Genomic DNA, 27586 nt, shown 5'->3' with positions numbered 1-27586 from the left:
CTTCTCAAGGATTATAACTAAGGGAAGCATGGTCATCCTGTCTCAATTCTCCTAACAGACACAAAAAATGATATGCACATTACAGCTCCCTGTTTCAGACAGACATCTGGAGTTCTTCAAGAAATCCAGTAACTCTTTGCAAGACCTGGAACCATTATGTTACGTTGTGTTACGTTAAGTTATATTTTATTATGTTATCTGTATCAGTGCACATAAGAATCAACTCAACTTACGTGTTACGAAGACAGTAATCAGACCTTGGATACGAGGGGAAAATGTGGTAGCATTTAATGATTTATTTTCTCAGTCTTCATGTAATATGCTGAAACACTTTGCAAGAATCTGAAAGGAAATTGCAAGATCTGAAAGCTCACCACAATGTCAACATTTTGTTTTCCCTGTCCAAAATTTCCAAATATTGTATTTGCCACAACAGCTGGATCCTTCTGTTACATGCACACTCCGTTTGCTTATATTGTATTTGCTTCTGCCAAGTATCTATGGGAAGTACGCTGGCCTTAAAAAGTTCAAACAAGCGACAAGTTGAAATTGTTGTTAGTCAATAAAATCTCAGTAATAAAAGCCATCTTTAAACTGTCACATTATGATCTGCAGTGCTACCACAAAATAGCAATTTGTATTGATGACTTCCTTATGTTGAGGTAAACTAACTCTCCCTGAAAAAAAAAAAGACATCATCCTCATCCCCAGTGACTTCATTTTTAAAGAATCTGTCTGGATTTTGAGGTTTATTATTGTTAATTTGGGTGTATTGACTAAGTGTATAGATTAGAAATGTACAGTAGATCTAACGTCTCAAGCGTTTTCAAGGTAATAAGTACGCATCAGTGCTTTCTACATACAGTATGGATCCAAACTATACAGCCCTAGTTGTACTCATATGGTTGTGTAAATGTGTTAATTTGCATATGCATATGAAGTTTGACTGATTTTAAGGAGGTAAAAATGTCAGTCTTTTTCCGAGTTCATCCAAGTAAATGTAAGAATTTATTGAAGGTTGCATTTGTGGCATTTGCAAATATTTTAGCCTCATGCATCTATATATATGCATTCATGCTCGTAATTCTGTCCTGTCCTTTCAGGTATTGGTGTCAGATGGTGGGTCGAGTCCAAGGCAGAGTACAGTGTGGGTGATGGTACAGGTCCTAGATGAAAATGACAACAAGCCAACATTTCCAGAGAAGGTCTACCAGGTCAAACTACCAGAGAGGGAGCGGAGAAAAAAGGGGGAGCCTATTTACCGGGTCTTTGCCTATGACCGCGATGATGGACCCAACAGTGACCTTTCATACAGCATTGTGGATGGCAATGAAGATGGTAAATTCTTTATTGATCCCAAGACGGCAATGGTGTCATCTCGCAAGGCCTTCAGTGCTGGGAGCTACGATATCCTGACAGTATGTACAATTGATCTTTGTCCGATTCCTGACAACAAAATAGCTAAAATTATTATAGTACAGGGTGTCTCTTTACAATTAAAACAATGTTTTACAAAGGCAGTTGTTGAGATATTTTAACTAGATGTATTTTATTTTAATGAGTGTTTATTAAAAAAAAAAAATTAACTTCATTTATTAGACCTCTATATGGGCACCATTACGACCAGTTCAGGGTGTACCCCGCCTACTGCCCGAAGCTGGCTGGGATAGGCTCCAGCACCACTGCCACCCTTGTGAGGAATAAGCGGTTGAGGAAATGGATGGGTGGATGGGCACTATTATTTTCACAAAGCACATCATGACAGTATAAACTGCCCAAATTATATATGTATATATATATATATATATATATATATATATATATATATATATATGTATATATTAATAAATAAAAGTAAAAATAAAAACGTATATAAAAAATCTAATTGAAAAATTTGATAAAAAATAAATATAATTGAAAAAAATAAAAACAACTCTATACAACTCTCTCTCTCACTGAGCTTGATCAGACAGCTGGTCAAATTCAGCATTTTGCAGAATCCTCCTATATTGTGATTTTATGTCATGCATTTAAGATATTTGAAGAGGATTTCTATTAATAGGTCAATTGAGGAGGAAAAAATGAATTATGTATATCCAATTCATTGAAATTGTGTGTCACTGACAATATTATGAGCCTTTTTTGTGCTTTCTTTACAATTGCGGTTGATGACTTATTTCTTTAGATTAAAGCAACAGACAATGGTCGTCCTCAGAAGTCCTCTTCGGCTCGCCTCCACATCGAGTGGATCCGTCGTCCTCCTCCCACTGCTCTGCCACCTCTCTTTGATGAGCCTTTCTACAATTTCACTGTTATGGAAAATGACAAAGTCACTGAAATAGTTGGCGTGGTCTCCATGCAGCGGAGTTCGGCCCCCTTATGGTTTGACATCACAGGTAAAAAAAAACTGTTTTTCTGCCAACCAGTAAAAGGCTAATTGCATGGTTTGTTTGGCAAGAATAGATCATTGCATTATCAGCGCAGCTCAGGTACCGTTGCCTCACTGTTTGATCCGTTACGCCCTGCTCATCCCAGTCACCAGGCTAACAGCAATTCCAGATGTATGCTGTTTGCTGTGTAGGAGAAGAAATAATGAATTAAACCGGCGGTCTATAAAGAACTTTCTATAATAGTCTGAAATATGTGGTTTGGTCTAATGAAATATATTTTTGAACAAAAGTCAGTCATAAATCAAGTTTCAACATTTGTATATGTAGTCCATCGTTGTACACTAATATGCCTTTGAAGCGTCAAAGTTGACTTTTCTCCACTTGAGAGGCTTAAATGAGATTATGTCATGTGAATTGCGTTAAACCCAATTTGACTGCATGTGTTATAGTACCAACTGGTGTGGTACGAGTGATGTGATCCAATTACCAGTACTCTTTTTGTGTTATTCCATAAGACTCAAGATGTGTGACAGTGCCTAGGAAGGAAATAGTGCTGCATTTCTTCAATACACAAGTCTCACTTCTTTAATCACTGAGCATTGGAAGTCAGCATGTATCCTATTTGAGTTACTTTCATACTTGTGCTTTTGGCTGACCGGTTGCTTTTTGCTGTCCATGACAATTTTTTCTGTCTTTCCATTTCACTGATCATGTCTCACCTTCTCAGATATGATATTTTTCGCAAGGATTTCAAACCTTTTTCTTGATTAGTAACATACTTTTTCAGTATTACAGCATTACATAACCGAATTTCAATATGTTTTAATGCTAATAATAAGTTGACAGTAAATGGGAAGTCAAGTTAAAAATGTTCTTTAATAATACGTTCTACATGCCCCCACCAGTCTAAACGCGGCATTCTGATTAACTAATGTGCTCCCAAAAGCATATAAAAACGTTCTATTTTAAATATTGCCATGGTCCCAAAACGTATTTATACGGGGGGGTCTTATGCAGGAGCATACAGAAGGCTTTGATGCAGCCTCTGACCTGAACAGGTCGCTTAAAGCAGTGGTAGTTATTACAAAAAACGGCCAGCAGGTGGCAGCAGAGTATAAGAGATCAACCAGGGCCATGTTGCAAAAAAACTCTTATTGCCAGTGTTTTCAACAGGTTTGTGAATACTGATGAAATTTAGCTATATTCTAATGTTAATTGCTGTGAAACGGAAAAAGTAACAAATCTAATCTTTCTTTTTTGGTAGGTTCCATGTTTTTACAGCAATAGAACACAATATTCTGTGGGCCTTGCAAAATCTGTCAAAATCCAGTAAAACACCCGGGTTTGCTTCCGTGAGAAAATGGATGCTATTAAATTTTGTATTAGACAAAACCTTGATTACCCGTTAAAACCGATTGACAAAGGGGGTTGTTTCAGTGAAAAAGGCTGTGAGTGAATGAGTTAATATGGCATTTGTGGAAGATGAATTAAGCAGAAAATTCCTCCATCTCGGGAGGCAGACATTTTACCACTTGTCGAGTGAAAATTACATTGCAGTTGCTCAGGGCTCATGTAACGACCAATCACGACTCAGCTTGCAAATGCTACATGACCACACTCCGAAAATAGGTGAGCTGTGATTGGTCATTACCCAAGCAACAGTGATGTCATTTTCAGTCGACTACAAGTAGCACAATGGCCACTGAGATGGGATGGACATTACACATCTCCACCATCTCTTCTCAGATAATATGTTTATATCATATACATCCTTGCTCCAAAAATACAATATAGAAAACGGAAATTTTTTACATTATCTACAAGTTAAAAATATGATAAAGAAAAAAATTCCAACACTTCGGGGTACGCTCCAACCGCCTGTTTTAGCTAAAGATATTAACAAGCTTTCTCCGACAACAACAAAAAAACTTTCAAAAATATATAAGTTACTTTCATATACTGATAAAATGTCTTTACCCATCTCGAAATGGGAGACAGACTTGTCTATAGCACCGGAACCTGACTTTTGGATTCAAGTTTGTAAAAACGCATTTAAAATGACAAAACACACAAATTTACAACTTATCCAATATAAAATTATTCACAGAACATACATTACTCAATATATGATGAAGAAAATGGGACTCTCAGACTCCGACATTTGTCTCCAATGCTTACAAAACACTACAGACACTTATGTTCATGCTTTATGGTTATGTACTCCGGTTATGTATTTCTGGACTAAAGTCTTAGAAAAACTTTCCGCTATTTTGGACTGTAGGATACCTTTATCTCCAAACTTGTGTTTGCTAGGTGACCTAACAACAACTGACTTACCACATAAACAATTTCAATCTACACTTGTAGCCCTTACTATCGCTAAAAAAACAATTCTTGTTAACTGGAAAAATAAACAAACTCTGAATATCGACCAATGGTCTAACCTCCTCATAAATCACATTTTAATGGAAAAAATATCTGCCTCAAATAAAAACCAAATATCAAAATTTATAGAAACATGGTCTACGTATATAGAATATTTTAACCTAATTCCGGTTACTTAATTCTGTCTGTTAGCGAGAGCCACTACATCGTGATAACTTACATTGATGTTTCTGCATCTGGCAATTTATTATTATATTATATTATTAGTATGGGATTTTTTTTTAATGGGCTTTAGGTGAACTGATGAATACACACACGCTCGCACGCACGCACACACACACACACACACGCACATACACATACTCACCCACATACAAAAAAAAAGGGTCTACATATATATATATGTATATATATATATATGTATGTGTGTATATGTGTATATATATATGTATATGTATTTAAAAAAAAAAAAAAAAAAAAACATTTATTACATTTTTTTAATTGATTTGTTGGATTTTTTAAAAAAAAAAAAAAAGGAGAGCAATGATGATGTCAAATCGAATGAACAATACTGAGCTCTCCTGGGAAAAAAAAAAAAAAAAAAGGGATGGATTTTGCTGCTGAATTCATATTCCACATTTCTATATTTAGACTCGTGGGGGTGCATGGAACATATTGTATTGAACATTTTTGACTTGACTTCCTCTTTAAGAATATTAATATTTTAGATCATACATCATTGAAAGTTACCTTTCTAGATCATAAGAAAATGAAAAGACACCCAAACCTCATCCACATGCAATTTCTAAATAATATGTAATGTGAAATTACAGAAATTTACCCCAACTCTATACATCTCTCTCTCACGCACACACACACACACACACACAGTGTTATTATTTATTTATTCTCCAATTTGATCAGGTGTTGTATTTTGATTTTAACATTTTCATCTCATATAAAGCCTGATTCAGTATAGTTAAGAGTCCATATTGTGCTGTCATTTAAAAGTAATTTGTATCTGCATACATGTACAATCTTGGCATGCTGGAAACAGTGCTTCTGCTGGTCTGTTTGGTCGATTGTAGCTGCCACTTCATCATGCAATCCTTTCGTCCTATTCCTTTAGTCTTTGTGTTTTACTTGTTTTCTCCTCTTTTTCCTCAATGCTTCTTGACTGAAAGGTCCCCGGTCTTTCCTTGAGATGTTTATTATTCTGCAGAACGCTTGCATCCGGAACTGTTCCTCAGAAGGTATCTTACTTCCACTTCCTCTTTTATACTGTCAACTTTCCACTTATTCTCCTTTCCTTTCTTTCTAATATATTTTGGCTGTTTTTACTTTAATCATTAACCATTCGTGTTATCTCATTGGTGTTGGCTCTATCAATTTGTCATTTGGTGGTTGCAAATATTTCATTATAGACTTGTTCTTGATCATGTATGATCTTTTTTCCCTACCTACATCATGAATGTGTTTATTTATTTATATGAAAATTAAGAGCTGGGCACTTCTGTCTTCCATTGCTTGTTGTCATTGACGATGCCCACCTTTCACAGAGGGCTTCCGCATATTCAGTAAATGCTTTATGATGCGAAGTCTCGCAAAAATACACAGAATGGGAGGGACCATCTGTATTCTCGAAATGAAAAACTTGAAAAATGCTGTGGTAGAGGTTTATACTTCAAGATCGCTGATTTGCTTATTTCACTGTCAATCAAAGAGGGATTTTGCCCCAGACAGGTCAACCAATCATCATGCGGAAGCCGAGACTTTGGGCCAGCCCCATAGATTCCCAGAGATGCTGAGTGCCCAATGGGCGGGCTAAACATTCATGACCATCCAGTTTAGCGCAGCGGCACAAACACACTCTACATTTACCTATCGAAGCAGTTGAAGCTCAGTGTCTGGCTGTGTAACAAGGGATGAATGAGAAGGAAGTTGTATCAGTTAGCTGTGATAAGTATCTGATTATAAACAGAAATTGAAGGTACAGTATTCTACCGCATATTTAGTTAACCTTTGTTGTGTGTAGTGAGGGGGCGGGGGGGAAGTTCATATTGGGAGGTTCATATAGGACTGGAGTAGAGCTGTACAACATACCATATGTCAACATATGTCCAAGTGCAGTATAAAAAAAGTCCAAAGTTCGATATTACCCTCAATTGTTTATATCAGGCTTCCTCACTCCTGGTCCTTGTAAACCAGAATCCTGGAGGTTTTAGATGTTTCCGTCTTCCAAACGCACCTGATTCATATAATCAGCTCATCAGCAAGCTCTGCAGAAGCCTGATAATGTTTCTAGTTGTGTTGGAGGACGGAAACATCTAAAACCTGCAGGACACTGGCGCTCAAGGTCCAGCTATGAAGAAGCCTGGTTTATATAATTTTTTTGTTAAGATTTTAGAGAATCCTGTAATTTATTTTCCTCTGCTTATTAACTCATTCACTCCCAGCCATTTTCATTGAAGCAACCCCCTTTGTTCCCAGTTTTTTTACTTGATTTTGACTGATTTTGCAAGGTCCACAGAATATTCTGTTCCACTGCTAGAAAAACATGGAACCAACCAAAAGAAAGATTAGTCTCTTCTTTCATCACAAAAAAAGTATATTTGTATCAGTTTCCTTTTTGCGTTATTACCAATAGAATATAGCTAAGTTTCATCATTATTCACAAACTTGTTGAAAACACTGGGAAAAAGAGCTTGTTGCAACATGGCTCTGGTTGATCGCTTGTACTCTGCTGCCACCTGCTATCCGTTTTTTGTAATATGTACCATTGCTTTAAGCAACCTCTTCATGTCAGAAGCTGTATCAAAGCCTTCTGTATCTAGCATTAAAAAAACATTAAAACAACAACATATAAATACGTTTTTGGGATTGCAGGACAAATTATTAAAAGATATATTTATACGTTTTTGGGTTTGAATAAGTTAATATGTTTAAGCTGAGCGGGGAAGGGCCACTGCCACTTATTAACCGTCAGCCACGCCCAATGAAGCCCCAGCCACGGGGTGTGGAGACACGATCAGTTGTGTTCGATTCCCATAATTTTTTTGTAGCTAGCTATGGTTTTCATGGACTCAGGGAGCCAAGTGATCCACCGCTGAGAGTTGTCACAGTTTTGGGCTGGCCGTCGCTAACTGAGCCACCTTTTGCGGATGGTCATGTTTGGTCAATTATATTATTTTTTTTACTTAGTTTAGTTAATTTACAACTAATTACACAGAGCTAACATGGCATTCATATAAAATGTTTACTTCTATATCCACATGACTTTGTTTTTCATTGATGTGTAAGCTAGTTCTAATATAGGTAGATGTAATACATCACAAATGGGGCAGTGCTATAATGTAATGTACCGCAATATCATGAAAATAAAAGCCGTCATATTTCACAGAATGGGAGAGTGGGGGCAAGAGGCAGCCACAGAGCAGTCCCAGAGAGGCAGGGTTAGTGACTGCAATGAGAATTCAGGCTGTCCTAATTACAGGTTGTCTGGTTATTGCTGACTACAGAACAAATAGCCTTTAACATAACTGCAAGAAAGTCTGGTCACACACACATGCACGTTTACACACACACAAACACACGCACGCACACACACACACACACACACATGATGAGTGATAGTAAACATTTATAAAATAAAAATCATGGGTCAAATTGCTCAAACAAAACGCAGCAAGCAAAAATAGTTGCTATGTGTTCGGCTTTAAGTGGGGACTTGGAAGAAGCAGCTGAGCAGACAGGAGAGCGAAGGAGCACGGCCAAGGGATGGTCTCTCATAATTGATCAATGAAGAGTGAAGACTTGCTCTGAAACTGGGGTTCCGCGACATACAAATAAAGCGTTGATGGTGCATTCAAAAGTTATTCAGCTACGTTCGTCAATGCAAGAGCTGCTAATGCAACTTTGGCTGTGTCAGGCTGCTGATGACAGCGTCACTAGGTCCACCCAGGGCCGTAGCTAGTCATTTGGGACGCAGGGTAACACTAGCAAACCCCTATGTATCGTACATCGTTGCCTCCACTAAGCATCCCTCATGGCAGTCCCCACTTAATCATATATATATCATATCCTTTTATAAATTAGCAAAGTCTACAAGCCATATTTTACTACAAGCTTTCAGAATTCCCACACAATTTCTGCAGAAATTGAACTTAGTCTAGTTCTCAGTTACTAACTTATAAATATTAGTTTTAAAACTACTGGATTAAGTTAACAGATGTCCAAATAAAAAGCACACGGTGCTTTCACGAGGGTGGCGGGAATGCTGGAGCCTATCCCAGCTGTTTTCGGGAAGTAGGCGGGGTACACCCTGAACTGGTTGCCAGCCAAATGCAGGGTACACACAGACAAACAACCTAGGGACAATTTAGAGTGTTCAATTAACCTACCATGCATTTTTTACGGAATATGGGAGGAAACTGGAGTACCCGGAGAAAACCCATGCAGAAATGTGAATAACATGCAACCTCCAGCCAGGAAGGCTGGATCTCACAACCGCTGCACTGGGAGACAGATGTGCTAACCAGTCATCTACCATGCTGCCTGCTATGAGCATTAATCAGATGGATGTTTTATTTGTATTTTTATTTTTTATTTTTTTTCAATGGTGGTTTATTATTAATTTATTTAAACTTTATTTAACCACGTAAGGAAACTGAGAACAGATTATTATTTACAAGGTCAACTGCAGACAGAGTAAAATAAGGCTAAAATAAAATTACAAATTAACAAGTAAAATAAATTATGAAACATATACACGAAACATTAAACAAAACATAAAACATTGCATTACCGTACATACATTACTTTTTTTTGTATGTACAGTATAAATTTGTTTTATTTGTTAATATGACATTTTTTGAAACAATAGAAAAAAGATTTTATCATGAAATAACTACATTTTATTAAGATGCAGCTAATTTATGTTTTTGAGTTATCCATACCCAAAAACAATTATAGTTCAATTTAATCGAAAATGATTAGTACAAAAGCTTACAAAGTTACACCAACTTAAAAAAGTTAAGTTAGTAGTAGTTTTTATAATTTTTGGAATATTATGTAGATAATCTATTTGATTATTTTGAACGTTCGAGTTTATTGTGTATGCAATTCTTTTTCATAATATACTGCAATAATGGTCTGGCAGTAACGTTCTTGACATAATGTTACAGAAATGGAACCCTTGTCAACTTCCATGGTTAAAGGTGACATACTTTTCTCTTTTTTTTAAATATTTTTTCGTGGACATGAGACTGAGGGTGCGCAGGCTCTAGTGTACAGTACACTAACAAAATATATACACACAAACGGCTACCAGACGACTGTGATTGACTTGTATAGAAGCTGGTTTGTTTCTTTAGGAGATGGTACTGAGAATGTGAGGTTCCCAGGAATATTCACTTGATAATTGTAAATTGTGTACAAATAAAACAACATAGATTGACATACAATATATTTAATGTGAAAAGACTGTGCCCTGGAAGATCCAGTGATGATTGCTCTTCTAACGGCAGCCACATTTAAAATGTGATGTAATGGCAACCAAATATAAGCATGCACCAACCACACCCTCATATCAAACACCTCATTATCCAGTTAAAGCTGATACTCCACCCAGAAGATGAAACATAAGCATAATAATTATGAAGTGCTGTAGATTACACATTCCCACGGTACATGCAGTGGATAGCCATCTGTGAATGTAAGTGCTACTTAAAGTAGTAGTAACAAGTAATTGGGTTTTTTCTCCCAGGCTCACTTTAAATTATGGTACTGAAGAGTAATTAACTTTTAATTTGTCAAAAATAAAAATCTAAGCAGCAATCATGCATTTGTTGATGCAGACAAGGCGGCCTGATTTACCAAAGGTTTGTAAGGATTCCACAGGCAAGCAGATGTGGAAGCTGATCTACAAATCGGGAGCACCAGGATTGCATCTGCCAAACGGACAAAACTGCAGCTCGGTTAATTGTAATTTAGCAAACCAGAGACGAATTGTGGTGCTGATTTTTAATGTTAAGATACTGATAGGCAGGTGGAAACCAGCCAAATTGGAAGTGATGGGGAGAGTGGATCGTAATTCTTGTGTTAACATTTTTGAAATGCCAGAAACAAAAATTACCAAGGCGTATCTTCTGTTAAGCAATGTAATTTTTACATATCTGAATGATTTAAGGGCTTGCTAGAGCCAGTCACAAAAAGGAGTCATGCTATATCACAAGCCTCTGACGTTCAAAATATGCTGCCTAATCTGAAAAAAAATTTTTTTGAGTAAATTTAATCATAGTTTGTAACTAAACACCATGGTAAAATGAAAAAAGTAACACATATCTTACCTAGCGTTGCATTTTAGCTGAGTTAAAGGTGTTTTTAAGGATCTTTTGTTGCGGCGTCTACCGGGTGGATCATCTTAACGATTGGTTCTTGATCCCGTCAATCAATCTGCCGTAACAACATGTACGTATATATATATATATATATATATATATATATATATATATATATATATATATATATATATATATATATATATAATACGTTTATGCGATACAACATATGTTTTTGAATACTATTGACATAAACATTAAAAAAAAAAAAGAATTATTAGTTCATCACTAGATGGCGCTATGGATCACTGATGGTCCCTTTAAGTGCATTTCTGCTCAGAGCGTCCACCTCTGAGCATAAGCAACAGTCACATTGCCAAAATCAAACATGAAACAGGCAACTCACAAATAAATGATTGGGTCGTGTAATTTTACATTTCATAGGAGGGAAAGCCCTTCAGAGATGCAAATACATCCATACAAGCAATTAAAAGGTCAGTTCCCATAATACAATATTAACAGGATTATATCTTTAATTAGTTGGTTTGGTGCTGCAAGATATTATAACATTTTTAATACCTAATTTCATATATCAACTATTGTTACACATTATGAACATTTTAATTCTTCACATTAACCTTGTCGAAATGTTTTGTGTCCTGAGCAGAGCAGATGATGTCGACCTCGTATGGTCTGGCCTTAAGCTGGGACATACTATTTAGTCTAAAAAAGTTCCTTCTCAGCGTTTTGTGCGAAAGCACATTTAGCCCTTGAACCAGAATTTGTCTCAAAAACACACACACACACTCCTTAGGCTGGTATACACTGATTGGTCCAAAATTCCTTGTTTTATTTGTACACGCACATCTCGGTCATGAAAACAGAATTTGCTTTGAAATAATACACACACACACTTTTTACTTTCTTCATCAGTCACGGCCACCGTGAATTTGATTCAACTTGTTTGTGAGATGTTGTTATGGGGAAAAATAGATCCTTCAACTATATAACATATTCAGTCCCGAATACATACACCGAGATCTGACCTTGTTTACGCCATCTGCTCTGGAAAGGTACTGAGATATGTTTTGTCTACAAATAAAAGAGGGGAGGTCCTAAAACAATAAAAGCCATCCACCACCCGGAAGAAGACACATTTGACGCTCTGAAATCCCACGTTTTTTAAGTGATGTAATCGGAAGCTGTTATCTGTCCAGAGATTCTCAGTTTTTTATTAAATCATTTTTGCAAAAGGTGTATTTTTCTTGCATTAAACCTATCCTCATTTTTGGAACACGCAAAGAGGAGAAAATTCCTTTAAAATCCTTCAGTGCCTAAGTAAACGAGAAGCTGTTTTCATTGCTCTGCCATCTGACGGTACTACTATGTCAAATAGTTTTCATTCAGCAGTGTAGGTCTGCATGGATAGTAATTGCTGCAGTCCCTCAGATACACCATTTTAAATTATAAACTCCACTTTGAAAAGCATTGATTAAGTTGATGTTATATAAACAACTAGGAGCGGTCCATGATATTGGGATAGCATACAATTATGCTTTGCATTTGAATATGTGGGGCCACTGATTAGAATGGGTGGTCACATCGCTCTTGTGTGAATTTGTATATAGTTTGTCTGTTAACCCCAACGATTATCCTTGTGCTTAGTATTAGTAATAGTATGCCACTTCAAAACAAATCTAATTAGAAGTTAGTGTAGCTCTGCGCTACCTAACATCTAAGATCTAACAGCCACTTAATGGCCAAATAACAGCTGCCTGGAGGAAACTGTCTACTCGTTATTGAATAGTGCTGCAGGCTGAAGGTTTATACTTTAAAGGGGAACCAGGACAAGTAGATTTTTTTTCTACTGTCATCAAGGTGCTGTTAGTGCAAGCAAACATACCCTACATGTTGGCTCCTAGTTGGTAGTAGTAGAAGTAAGTAGAAGTTTGAGAGCATCTGGATTTGTACTTGTTGTTGTTGCAAAACTTGTAATTCATGTTACAGCCTCTTCCAAATATCTCACAAGCACACTTTCTAATCTCAATCTAATTTGCATATAAGTGAAATACTGCAGAAGGGAAAACGGCTGCAAAACAAGTACTGTACCATAGATGTAATGAATGCACGCACAGTAATGAAACTCTTCCCTTTATTGATTTCTAACAGATATCTTTATATGTAATAGCAAATGCTAAAATGATAAATATTATTAAGAGATGCTCCACCATAATGCTTGCATTTAACTGAAGATTGCATGGTGGAGCAAGGTACTGCCGTGTTCTGCGGAGAGACAGTGATCATAAACCCCGCAGGCAGTGTAAAACAATTTTGAAGGCTGGCAGAGGCCGGCTTTTCTTTGTATATAATTTGGTGTTGGCAGATGGGAGGTTCTCTCTGGCCTCAGTGGGATTCTTGCCAAACCTCTTTCTTCCAAATGGCCTAAAAGAGGATGCTTGGTTTGGAGAGCAGACTCGGTAATTTGAACCATCCTGTGATCACAGGATGTTTTACAGTCTTTTTCTGTCTTAGTGTCAGCATTCCCATTTTCTACTGCTGAATAAACAGCACATCCCTGGTTATTGAATGAGAACATAGAAAATCACAAGAAATTGCCATTTGACTCTGAAATCCTTTGTTCTCAATAGTGTTGTTGTTTGTTTCTAGTGGAAATATTTATCTAAAGTGATTTCCAATGTGTCTATAAATAAATAATTCAATAGAGCATCCAGTCTAAAACATGGGCAAACATTCAAAGTTGGCATTATGATGCTAGCTAGCTATATGTGCTAGCTATCATCTTCATCCTGTGAACACTATACACACAGTGGCCACAATCTACCAGATGTAAGTGATCCAATAATGGAGTTGTATCATCATTTCTACTTTTACAAAAAAAATGATGATCAAAACTGAGCACTTTAGTTCTAAACCACTACAAATGACAAACAGAAAAATAAACAACCATGGACTGTGTTAATCAGCTTGTGCAGGTGTGTGTGTTCACATGTTCATTGTGTCAGCCGTTGAGTATTTGGACTAAGTCAACCTGTTTAACTTTGTTTGACCCCTTCAACTCTGGCTTTGTGGAGCAGGTGGGAACACAGACAGCGTATTTGATGTCGAGAAGGCCATGGGCACCATCATCATCGCCAGGCCTTTGGACGCTGAGCAACGCTCCTTCTACAACCTAACGGTGCAGGCTACAGATGGCGTCAACATTGCATACACACAGGTAAGACACGTACAACACACAACTGCTCTTGACTTTGACTTGAGGCAGAGTTGCAACTGCGGTAGATGTATGAAAAGTTTAAGTATATTTTAGGGATACCAGTCACTCACACCATATGAACGTGGCGTCATTGATACAATTGATCCATTGAGATTGTAAAAGACTGTTTACATCAACACAGTCTATATGGTTTGTGTGGTCATCTTCTTACTTTCCTAAAGAAAAGTTAATTTTTGGATCATTTATACACTTATGTTAGCAAATGTATGCATGTAGCATGCATCGACGATGTCATACTTGGCAAGAGATGGTAAACTTGTCTGCCAACTTTTAATTTCACTCACTTCTTTTGTGACTGAAGATTATTTCTTGCAAGAAACAAGTAGTTGTAATGTTTGCTTGCTAAAAGCTAAATTTATTTATTTTTGGCCACTTAGGAGAGTATAATTGTTAGCCAGTAATGTAAAAATGTTTGATACCAGTGTTTTTTGTCTTGACCGATACCAGTACAAATATTCACACTTTGAGTACTCACCAACATCGAATACTAATACCTCTAAATACTTCTGATGTATAAATTATATTTAACACAATGACAAAAAATTGTGAACAAACACTTTTCTTTCAGATGAAAATTTGTCGATGTGTTAAATTGCCGTAGCATAGCGCCAATTTCTGCTGATAAGGACTTACTCGGTCAGATTTTGTTTGGCTGAAGTATTCGTGGCTGGTATTGACAGTCTCCACAATTACTGATAACATATAATAATGCTGGTTTTGGCACTGATAACGATCTCTGGTATTGATACTTGCCTATACCAAGTAAAAATTCAACTTTTTGCTATTGTTATAACAACAATAAGTACAATAAATACAGTGTTCCCTCACTTTTTGCGAGTGATATGTTCAATGCCCACCGCCATAGGTGTGTTACCGCAAAGTAGAAATTGTTAAAAATCGCTAGTACTGAGTAACTGAAATCTGTTCTAAAAATAGCTTATCAGTGATTGGACACTTACTTGTTCAGAAGAATTAAAAGAAGAAAAATGTCAAAAAATAATTAATAATAATAATTAATAATCATGATATAGTACACGTTACAATATTCTAGAGAGCTCAGTATTGTTCATTCAACATGTCATCATCATTGCTCTCTCTTTGCGTGTGTGAGTGTGCGTGCGTGCGTGCGTGTGTGTGTGTGTGTGTGTGTGTGTGTGTGTGTGTATGTGCGTGTGTGTGTGTGTGTGTGTGCGTGTATAAAAATCCGTTCACCCTTCACCTAAAGAAAAAAAGTGAAATCCAGCACCGACCAGACACCACCGACTACCGAGTACTACGGGTACTCACTATTAAAAATAGGAGGGATAATTACAACAACAACAACAAAAACTACGGCAAAATATTGAAGTACAACCGGAGGTAAACACCCCGCAATGTATGAGTTATGGACCCAAATAAAAATCTGCGATAGAGTGAATCCACAAAAAGTGAACCGTGAAGTAGTGAGGGACCAATGTAATCTCCCAAATTTATTAATTAGATTTTTTTGACAATAAAAAGTAGAACAACAATCATTTTAAGGGTTAATAACGATTGCCCGTATGTTGTGTGTTATTGATACTGAATAAATAACTAAATAACTAACTGCTTTTTGTTGGTTTTAACATTTACATTTTAATTTAAGCTTTAAATTTTGATTGTGGCTCAAAAGAGAATTGGATAACTTTCATTTACTCTGACTTTAAACTGCTACCACATTAAACGTTTTTCATAAACGCATGTTCCACTGTTATATAATATTAAAAATAAAAATTGGTGTCAGTCAGTCATCTATAATTCGCCTTTCATGTGTTCAGATCAGGGAATGGCTTGGAAGGACCTTTCTCCCTATGCACTCCTCTCTTCCACACAAATACACACACCTGTAAGATGGAATCAAGTCTCTTACATGGACATTCAGCACGGCAACATGCCGCCAGGGAGAGTCTTGGCAGTTCAGCTACAGAAGGCTGACTGCCGCAGCAAGGTTTATATTTAGACTAACTGCCTGGCAGCTCTCCAGTCTGTTTCCTTCCACTTCTCGTTATGTTTTCTTTACAAATCTCAGGATCCAGTTTCTGAATGTGTGCAAAATACATGTTGATGCTTTCCTCGCCTTGCAAGTCATACCACTGCTCCTGCTGCAATTTCACTTTGGTTAGTTTATTTTGGATGAGCAGAAACTGAGAGAAGCTTAGCTGGAGCTTGCTGGTTTTGAAGCGGGCCAGATTGTGTGGGCCCCTTTGACACGAGGTTAAGTATTGTGCTGAAGTTTCTGTTTATTTCCTAAGTGACTTTGAAGAAGGAGTCCTTATCTTTTCATCTTCCTATATCTAAAAATGTTCTGATCTCATCATTGCCACCTAATGAAACAAACCAAAACATTTGGCTAGCAGTTTGGCCTAGTGGTTCCTGTATTTAATAAAATGCAATGGATGACCCAATGACTTACTCATACTGCACTGAGCACAGCACACTGTCGTCCACCAACCGGTTCATGAAAAATGTTCAATTCAGGTGGCAGCGTGCTGTGATGACATCTCGGCATATCCCATCAGAGCGATGGTGGCGGGATTTTATTAGAGTGACAGTGTAAAGAGATTTGGTAAGAGAGTTTTACAGTGAAAACTGCAGAGAAAGAAAAAAGATGAGAAAATGGAGGTTTAAATAATGTGCTGTCCCGGTGTCCTCAATTCTGGGACACAAGACAGATGACATACAGTGACATGGTAAAAAAAATATATATGAAAGGAGATTTACACTCACTTGTATGTAGAAGGCTGAAAGTGGAACATACATGTTATTGTAGCAAACCCCATAACTTTGCTTTTATTTTTTTTATTATTATTTTTTATTTTTTCCTTCAGGAGAGCTCAGTATTGTTCATTCGATTTGACATCATCATTGCTCTCCTTTTTAAAAAAACAAACAAATAAATTTAATTTTTTTTTTTTCTCTTTTTTATTTATTTATTTTTTTAAATATATATACATATATACACATACACACATATATATAAAATAATATATATATATATATTTTTTTTTTATTTTTTTTTTTTTGTATGTCGGTGAGCATGTGCATGTGCGTGCGTGTGCGTGCGTGCGCGTGCGTGCGTGTGTGTATTCATCAGTTCACCTAAAGCCCATTAAAAAAAAAATCCCATACTAATAATATAATATAATAATAAATTGCCAAATGCAGAAACATCAATGTAAGTTATCACGATGTAGTGGCTCTCGCTAACAGACAGAATTAAGTAACCAGAATTAGGTTAAAAAATTATATATCCGTAGACCATGTTTCTATAAATTTTGATATTTGGTTTTTATTTGAGGCAGATATTTTTTCCATTAAAATGTGATTTATGAGGAGGTTAGACCATTGGTCGATATTCAGAGTTTGTTTATTTTTCCAGTTAACAAGAATTGTTTTTTTTAGCGATAGTAAGGGCTACAAGTGTAGATTGAAATTGTTTATGTGGTAAGTCAGTTGTTGTTAGGTCACCTAGCAAACACAAGTTTGGAGATAAAGGTATCCTACAGTCCAAAATAGCGGAAAGTTTTTCTAAGACTTTAGTCCAGAAATACATAACCGGAGTACATAACCATAAAGCATGAACATAAGTGTCTGTAGTGTTTTGTAAACATTGGAGACAAATGTCGGAGTCTGAGAGTCCCATTTTCTTCATCATATATTGAGTAATGTATGTTCTGTGAATAATTTTATATTGGATAAGTTGTAAATTTGTGTGTTTTGTCATTTTAAATGCGTTTTCACAAACTTGAATCCAAAAGTCAGATTCCGGTGCTATAGACAAGTCTGTCTCCCATTTCGAGATGGGTAAAGACATTTTATCAGTATATGAAAGTAACTTATATATTTTTGAAAGTTTTTTTGTTGTTGTCGGAGAAAGCTTGTTAATATCTTTAGCTAAAACAGGCGGTTGGAGCGTACCCCGAAGTGTTGGAATTTTTTTCTTTATCATATTTTTAACTTGTAGATAATGTAAAAAATTTCCGTTTTTTATATTGTATTTTTGGAGCAAGGATGTATATGATATAAACACATTATCTGAGAAGAGATGGTGGAGATGTGTAATTCCTTTCTGCTCCCACATACCTAAATAAAACGGTTGGTTGTTAAGTTGAAAGTCGGGGTTATGCCATAGGGGAGAGAGCCCACAGGGCTCCACTTGGGCTTTTGTCAATTCTAGTGCCTTCCACCAGGCAGTCACGGTGGCGGAAATCATTGGGTTTTTAAAACAATTATGCTTAATCGATGTTGTAATAAAGAGTAAATCTCGAAGTCTGAGGTTATTACAATCCTTCTGTTCTAGTTCCAGCCAACAGTTAGTGTCTCTGTTGGGTTGTGCCCATAGAACGATATATTGTAGCTGGTTAGCTATATAGTAGTACATAAAATTTGGTGCCTCTAGACCACCTTTGGATTTACTTTTCTGAAGAGTAGATAGACTAATCTTTGCTTTTTTTTTATTCCAGTAAAATTTTGTAACGGCTGAGTCTAGAACTACAACTAGAACCATTTAGCCGTAGGTTTAAATGGAATCATTGAGGAAAAAATTGTTTATTTTGGGTAAAACTTTCATTTTAATGGTGGCTATTCGTCCTATTAGAGAAATAGGAAGATTATTCCAGCGCTCCAAGTCACTATAAATGTTATCCAGAAGTGGAGAAAAGTTTAAATGAATTAAATCAGTTAATTTAGGTGAGATTTTTATGCCTAAGTATTTTAAATTACCTATAGGAAATGAGTAGTGTGGATCCTGGCTTGCAGGGTTCCATGAATTTTCTGTAATAGGTAGAAGTGTTGATTTTGTCCAGTTAATAGAATAATCTGATAACTGTGAGAATTTAGTTATTAAGTTAAATACTTCCCCTAGCGAAGTAGCCGGCTTTTCTAAATAAAGTAAGATGTCATCGGCATATAGATTAATTTTATGTTCTGTTAAACCAGAGTGAATTCCTTGAATCCTTCTTTCCTGGCGTATGGCTAATGCAAGTGGCTCAATAAATATTGCAAGTAATAAAGGGGATAGTGGGCATCCCTGTCTTGTGCCTCTCTGTAAAGTAAAGCTCTGAGATATAATCCCATTAGTAGTAACTGTAGCTTTAGGAGAATCATATAATACTGATACCCAGTGGATAAATGATTTCCCAAAGCCAAATTTATTTAAAACAGCAAAGAAGAAGGACCAATTAACTTTGTCGAAAGCTTTTTCTGCATCCAATGATATAATAACTGCCTTTTTATCATGCCGCTGTGACATGCTAATAAGGTTAAAGAGTCTCCTAATATTATTAGTAGAGTGCCGATCTTTAATAAAGCCTTTTTGGTCGCTATGAATGATTGTCGAGATTACTGTTTCTAGTCTAGATGTGAAAGCCTTAGTGATAATTTTAATATCAGTGTTAATTAGTGAAATCGGACGGTAACTTGATGGAAGGGTGGGGTCTTTTTCTGGCTTTAATAAAAGTTTAATTGCTGCTGTATTCATGTGTGGGCGTATGTAACCCTTAGTTTTAATTTATGTTACTACTCTTAAGAATAGTGGAGCAAGCATTAACCAGAAGTGCTTAAAAAATATAGCCGGATAACCATCCGGGCCAGGTGCTTTGCCATTAGGCATACTATGTACAACTCGTTTATAGTAAGTGGCGCATCTAACATGTCTTTATATTCAGTAGTTAACTGATAACCCCATAACTTTGCTAACTGTAAAAAAAAAATACTTTAAAGTAATACTTAAGGGAGAATTAATTTGATAACTTGTTTATTTTTCATGTACAATTAATACCTTTAAAAACTAATTTTAACACCTGCTGTCGACTGTGCTAAGGAAGTAGGTCAGGACCGTTCATATTTCACCTGTTTTCTGAGTTTGGTCAGTAAACTGAGCCATGATTGATCGTTACCTACTTCCTCACCACAGGTTATGGCATCTTCAGTCGACAGCAAGTGGAAAAATTAGTTTTTAACTCATTCACTCCCAGCCATTTTCACTGAAGCAACCCCCTTCGCTCCTAGCTGTTTTACTGGATTTTGACTGATTTTGCAAGGCCCACAGAATGTTGTGTTCTATTGCTACAAAGACATGGAACCTACCAATAGAAAGATTTGATAATCTTCTTTCCTCAGGAAAAAAATGTATATTTGTATCTGTTTCCGTTTTGCAGCAATTAGCATTAGAATATAGCTAAGTTCCATCATCATTATTCACAAACCTGTCAAAAACACTGGTGAAAACAGCTTGTTGCAACAAGGTCCTGGTTGATCTCTTATACTCTGCTGCCACCTGCTGGCTGTTTTTTAGGTTGTTGTTTTTTTAATAACTGCCATTGCTTTAAGTGACCTCTTCAGGTCAGGAGGCTGCATCAAAGCCTTCTGTATAAAACGTATAAATATGTTTTAGGGACCATGGCAATATTTAAAATAGAACGTTTAGATACGTTTGTGGGAGGTAAAGGTATTAATTGCACATGAAAAATAATGAAGTTATCACATTAATTCTGGACAAAATATTAACTTTTTAGTGCTGAAAATGGTTCAATGAGTCTAGTATCCCTTTAAAATAAAATATAGCAAAGACCACAGGATTCACTTGTATCACAGTTTATTTTTATTTTTCCTCCCTATTATAAGCAAAGCCAGGGCTTTCCATTAAAACACTGACAAATACATATTGTTGGGCTGCGACCTACTTTACATCCAAACCAGCAGAAAAAGTTACCAGTCTCTTCCTTGTTCGGTCGCTTACAAACAGCACCGAATGCAGCATGGGACCTGTAAGCTTGTAACCTTGCACTGCAAGATGAATTCTTCACAAACCCCCGAGAATCCATCTTGTACCAACCCTGCTGATTTCACCGATCAGTATACTTTTTGTACAGACCAATCACAAAGCGTTATTGTGTTTGGGGGGCAGTATTTGTGGCTGTGACAAAAACAAGAAGCGCAGAAGCCGTGGGAAACTAATAAACCTAACATGGACAAATGCATGGACGCTGCGATTAATTCTGTTCTTGCAGAATTACTCACAGTTTCCTTGTTGAATGAAGAACAGGGAGAGCCGCTTAGTGCATTTTTAACTGATATAGATGTTTGTCCTTTTTTTTTTCAACCTACTATGACAATAATGACGTTTTCATCTGTTGCCATGATCAAACAAAAGTTTGATAGACGTGCACAAGTTGTGCATTGCCCAATCAGGTTAAAGTATTCTTCTGAATGGCTTTTCCCGAGAAGATCACATTGGAGTGGTCCCAGATTGATATTGTGGAGAACTCCCTTGAGTGAATCACAATTATCAGTCTGGCTATTGCCAGGTTACTTGTGCCATGGTGCCTTGTCCCTGCGCCGTACTGTACTTTATCCTGCAGTGGCCTCCACGAAACCAAGCGTGGTGTGTAAGCAACTTAACAAAAACAACTTTTGTGTCAAACCTAGCGATTCTCAACAAGGGTGCCATGAAAGATCATGCTGCAAAAAATTATCTCTCCATTGTGACTACATTTGTGCGAAAATGATTATTTATTCATTACAAATACATCTTTGTACATTTGTCCATGCCATAGATGTACAGTGATAGGCAAAACAATGAATGCTCCTTCACTAGATGGCAGAAGGTACAATAAACCTATAGGGCTCATAGGTGTTAGAGGTTTCCCACCTCAAACAAACCTGATTTATCAGCAAACTCTGCAGGGACGTGATAACGATCCTGATTATTTGATTCAGCTGTGCTTGAGGAGAAAAACCTCTAGGCCCTGTTCACAGGGAAAAAAAGCCAGCTTTGTTCCTCAAAAAAATCTCGTACACACAAAAACGTTTCAAGACATGTGTGTGTCTAAAAGAAGACGCTGACGTTTAACAGCTGTAATGTATATGCCAAGTCTGAAATGGCGCTGTAGCGCAGCCAGAGTGAGTTAACGGAAAGGGTAGAAGAAGAATCAGCGAAGAAGACGAACCACTGATCTGAATATATTACTGGATAACCGATAGCAGGCCAAGACTTTTGAAGCCGCGAGGCCGCCATATTACTGCTCCGAAATGGCGCCGCCGTGTGGACGAACTGCCCAACTGGCAAGAAACTTGTGCGGATACATTGAAACGGGCTTTCGTGTGGACGGGGCCTAAAACATGCAAGAAAGATAGATAGATAAATAGATCTGACGATAGTTTGCATTTTAAACAAAATCGGTGATCGACTGTAATGTTTTAATTTGCCCGATCGATCAATTTCATCACTGATCGACTCCGTCAAATAAGACATTACATGTTATACTTAATGTGTATCAGCAGCTTTTTCAAGATTTTTTTTGGGGGGGTTCTTTATTGTTTTTTCCCCATGCATTTCAATGACTGTCAATTATTCGTGAGTTTTTGCTATGGGTCGGGCCAGTCTCTATGCCCCGTGAATGGCAATGGTTGACTCTAGAGTAAATATAACAGTTTAAATAAAAAAAGATACATTGCTCTATCTTCTGATCAAATCGGTTATGTTTTTTTTGCCGAAAAACCCTGATTGTGCAAAGCCTAATGGTTCTTTTTACTTTTTAGTCTAATTTTTGTTTTTAGTCAAATTTTTGATCATTTTGAATACCTAAGGTAGAATGATGGATGGATATTTTTTTTGTCTGTCTCTCTACCAGCTCTCTGTGTTTTGTCTGACTCATGTTGTGCCTTGTCAACCGTCTTCGGTGACTCACAGGCTTTCACTAGCCATAACACGCAACTATCACAACAGGCCTAAACAGTTACTTGACAGTTTTCAGTATTAAGTAAATTGCATTTGCATGTATTGATCATAGTTACTGCTAGGGATTCTTGATCATTGTCAGCTGAGGAAACACGTTCTAATTTTTATTTTAAAATAAGAGAGAAATGTATGTGTGTGTGTCTATGGATGTATATGAATGTATATTAATGTCAATTTCCACAAAGTATGAACATAACTTCAAAGCATCTCTGCTTCAACTTTCAAGAGCATGTAACAATACAGTACAACCACTCAACGGTGTTGTCTTTTCTCTCCATGGTCCAGGTTCACATCACTGTTACTGACAACAATGACAACGCTCCCATCTTCTCCCAGCCATTCTATGACGTCACCATTTCTGAGGACACACCTCCTGACACTGAAGTGGTTCAGGTCCTAGCATTGGACAGAGATGAGTATCATCGACTAAGTTACTCCTTGCAGAGTGCAATAGATCCAAACAGCATGCGTCTATTCCGCATCCACCCCACCATGGGCACTATCTACACAACCCAGAGTTTGGACCATGAGGCTTGTGCACAGCACATACTTACTGTTATGGTAAGAGATCTTCAGGTGGAGATTGATTGACCCATGGACTAGTTGTGTACACCTGTTGAATGTGTTATTTTCTGTGAAATGTTTATATATAACCTAATGACAGAGATTTAATGATCATCACATGCATGTAAGTTTACCTAAAAACAGTAATCAGATAACAAACAGATATATGTTGCACCTGCAAATCCTCCACTGGGAACATAATACAGAACAGGGCAGGGTAAGTATTTCAGAATATAAACATGAATCTTCTAAGTGAAGGGATACAGCAAACTCAATGAAGAGTGTTGACGATCTGGAAGTGTGGCAGAGTCCAAGACCGGTGTAAGACAGGCAGTTGCTAATTGGTAGAATGACGTCCATCTGCTCGCTGGCTCCAACACGCTTGTGTCCAAACCTGCAATTAGCATACACACACACACACAGGCACAGAGAGGTGAGAGTTGGCACTCAGGATGATGAGAGAGAGGACCTGTTAATGAAATACAAATATTGCGAGAATTAGCTGTCACTTCTCAGTGGCTATGTTAGAATTGTTTGTACTTGGAACATTTATAAAAAATATTCATGGAGGTGTGAACTTAGAATTTACTATCACATCATGTTTGGTTAACAGTACTTATTTGTTGTTGTGTATGGGGCGTAGTCCGCCTTTTGCCCTACGTCAGCTGGGATAGTCACCAAAACCGTCTACAGACACATAATGCTCATATAGTAGTCTTGCTGTTTAGGCCCTTCTAAATCACTTCTCCAACATCTGGCTCCATTATTGTGACTGACATTTGACAATGTGTCCTCCCACAGGTTAAAGACCAAGAATTCCCTTACCGGAAGAACTTAGCTCGTGTGCTAGTAGAGGTGGAAGATATAAATGACCATGTACCAATATTTACTAGCGCACTGTATGAGGGTTTGGTCTATGAGTCAGCAGCTGTGGGATCAGCTGTTGTACAGGTGACTGCCTTGGACAAAGACAAAGGAAAGAATGGAGAGCTTCACTACTCTATTGAATCAGGTTGGCGCACCTAAATAGTTTTTTAATATACTTAGAAATTATTATTCTTAAATGACCACGTGTTTTGCTTTATTTTTTTCTCCTTTTTTAAACAGGGAACATTGGAAATTCATTTCATATTGAGCCAGCTTTGGGAATCATCACAGTTGCACATGACCTTGACTTGTCCAGTATAGGTCACTATATACTCACCATCAGAGTCACAGACAATGGCTCCCCCTCCCTGTCCACAACCACAATAGTGCGTATTGTCGTCACTCTCTCAAACAACGCCGGTCCAAAGTTCCAACAGCCTGAATACCAAGCCGACATCACAGAAAATGCAGTGATTGGGACTTCTGTCACTACAGTTAGTGCAGTCAGTCAGTCCACGCTCACTTATGATATCAAACAGGGCAACTCTGATCGGATTTTTCAGATAAACCAGTATAGTGGAGTAATTACAACTCAAAAGTCTCTGGACTATGAGGCTAGACCATCTTTTACGCTCACAGTACAGGCTACCAACATGGCCGGCTTGGCCTCCAATGCAACTCTTTTGATACAAGTTTTGGATGAAAATGATAACCCACCAGTGTTCAAACAACTTCACTATCATGGCAGCATCAGCGAAGCTGCACCAGTCAACAGTCTAGTTTTAAACACAGAAGATTCCCCGCTAGTTATCAGGGCCACAGATGCTGATCACAACCAAAATGCTCTGCTCATATATCAGATTGTTGAGGACACAGCAAAAATGATTTTCACAGTGGACTCGGGTACAGGCTCCATCAGGACCATTGCAAATCTAGACCATGAGACATCTTCTATCTTCCACTTCCATGTTCAAGTCAGGGATAATGGGAGACCTCAGTTGACAGCAGACAGCCCAACTGAGGTCACAGTACAAGTTATAGACATAAATGATTCACCACCTCGTTTCACCCAGAGTAACTATGAATCAGTTGTGCTTCTACCCACCTATGTTGGAGTGGAAGCACTGCAGGTGTCAGCCATTGACCCAGACAAACAAGCTACAGGACTCACCTACTCTTTCACAGATGGAGCACTGGAGCATTTTTCCATCAAACCTTCCAATGGGATTATTATAGTTAAAAACAACAGCTTCTCCAAAGAACGTTTCCGCTTCAGTGTCAAAGTCTCAGATGGGAAATTTTCCACCACAGCTATAGCAACCATTCTTGTACGCGAAGCTCTTGATTCTGGTCTCAGCTTCACTAGTAATCTTTACACTTCCTCGATTCAAGAGAATGTATCTAACATCACCAAGGTGGCTGTTGTCAATGCTGTTGGAAACCGTCTCAATGAACCACTGAAGTACACATTGTTGAACCCTGGTAGACACTTTAAAATCCGTCCAACTTCAGGGGTGATCCAAACCACAGGTTTACCCTTTGACCGTGAAGAGCAAGAATTTTATGAACTGGTTGTTGAGGCAAGAAGAGAGCATGACCGTTTGCATGTAGCCAGAGTTATGGTGAAAGTCCAGGTGGAAGACATCAATGACAACGCCCCTGTATTTGTTGGACTTCCTTATTATGCAGCTGTTCAAGTAGAAGCTGAGCCAGGATCCCACATTTTCAAAGTCATGGCAGTGGATGGGGATAAAGGAATTAACGGAGAGGTGTCTTATTACCTCAAGGATGACCATGGCCATTTTGAAATCAATCGTCAAACAGGCAATCTTAAGCTCAAGAGGGCCTTTGAGTCTGACTTGTCCAATATGGAATACCTGATGGTGATATACGCCAGAGATGGGGGTTATCCACCTCTCTCTTCTACAATTGAATTTCCTATTACAGTTGTCAACAAAGCCATGCCTGTTTTTGACAAATCTTTTTATTTGGTGTCTGTTAATGAGGATGTGGCAGTGCACACACCTATCCTTGGTATTAATGCAACTAGTCCTGAAGGTCAGAGTATCTTTTACACAATCGTTGATGGAGATCCATCGCTTCAGTTTGACATTGGTTTTGACACCGGAGTCATAAGTGTTATCCATTCCTTGGACTATGAAATAGCATCCTATTATCAACTGACCATTAGAGCAACTGACTATTTAACTGGTGCCCGTTCTGAGGTTGATGTGAATGTGGCCGTTCAGGATGTTAATGACAATGTCCCTATCTTCCAGAAAATGTCCTACTCTGTAGTTTTATCGGAAACAGCCGTGATTGGGACTCCAGCTCTTCAGGTCATCGCCACTGACAAAGACTCTGAGAAGAATAATATTGTTCTTTACCAAATCTTATCCGATTCACACAACAACACAGACTATTTTCACATCGACAGTAGCAGTGGACTAATTCTGACTGCCCGTATGCTGGACTATGAACAAGTCCAGAAGTATGACTTCATCGTCAGAGCTACTGATAATGGCTTTCCACCTTTAAGCAGTGACATGACTGTCACAGTTGTGGTGAATGACACAAATGACAATCCTCCAGTTTTCAACCAACTTCTTTATGAAGCCCATGTAAATGAGCTTGCACCAAAGGGTCAATTTGTAACCTGCGTCCAAGCCTCGGATGCTGACAACTCGGATTTTAACAAGCTGGAGTACAGTATTTTGTCTGGAAATGAAAGAATGAACTTTGCGATGGAAAAAAAGACTGGAATTATCACCTTGTCCAGCCACAATAAAGAAAGGATGGAACCTGTTTACAGCCTTAATGTGTCGGTGTCAGATGGGGTCTTCACCAGCACTGCACAAGTTCATGTTAAAGTGTTGGGAGCCAACTTGTATAGCCCGATGTTTGGACTGAATGTATATGAAGCAGAGCTGAGAGAAAATGCTGCAGCAGGAACCAAAGTTATACAGGTAAGAATAAATGCAGTTATTAC

The 27586-nt window shown here is 37.6% G+C and overlaps 1 protein-coding gene across 8 annotated transcripts in view; it reads left to right on the top strand.

The window, feature by feature from the left end:
• fat3a (FAT atypical cadherin 3a) overlaps positions 1 to 27586 on the top strand; it is a 215463-nt gene that overhangs the window by 136209 nt on the left and 51668 nt on the right. For 5 of the 8 annotated variants that reach the window (XM_077565583.1, XM_077565587.1, XM_077565585.1 and 2 more), the window contains 7 exons: positions 1104 to 1418; positions 2186 to 2396; positions 5960 to 6028; positions 14206 to 14348; positions 23452 to 23727; positions 24532 to 24742; positions 24838 to 27563. In XM_077565583.1, coding sequence (XP_077421709.1) covers positions 1104 to 1418; positions 2186 to 2396; positions 5960 to 6028; positions 14206 to 14348; positions 23452 to 23727; positions 24532 to 24742; positions 24838 to 27563 — 3951 coding nt within the window. The remainder of the gene's footprint in view (positions 1 to 1103; positions 1419 to 2185; positions 2397 to 5959; positions 6029 to 14205; positions 14349 to 23451; positions 23728 to 24531; positions 24743 to 24837; positions 27564 to 27586) is intronic. The other 3 variants (XM_077565588.1, XM_077565586.1, XM_077565584.1) reach the window with 2 other exon arrangements.

This window comes from Vanacampus margaritifer, chromosome 5, assembly GCF_051991255.1.
Source record: "Vanacampus margaritifer isolate UIUO_Vmar chromosome 5, RoL_Vmar_1.0, whole genome shotgun sequence".
Taxonomy (NCBI): domain Eukaryota; kingdom Metazoa; phylum Chordata; class Actinopteri; order Syngnathiformes; family Syngnathidae; genus Vanacampus; species Vanacampus margaritifer.
Note: the sequence above shows the minus strand (reverse complement) of the source record. Positions and strands in the feature narration are given on the sequence as shown.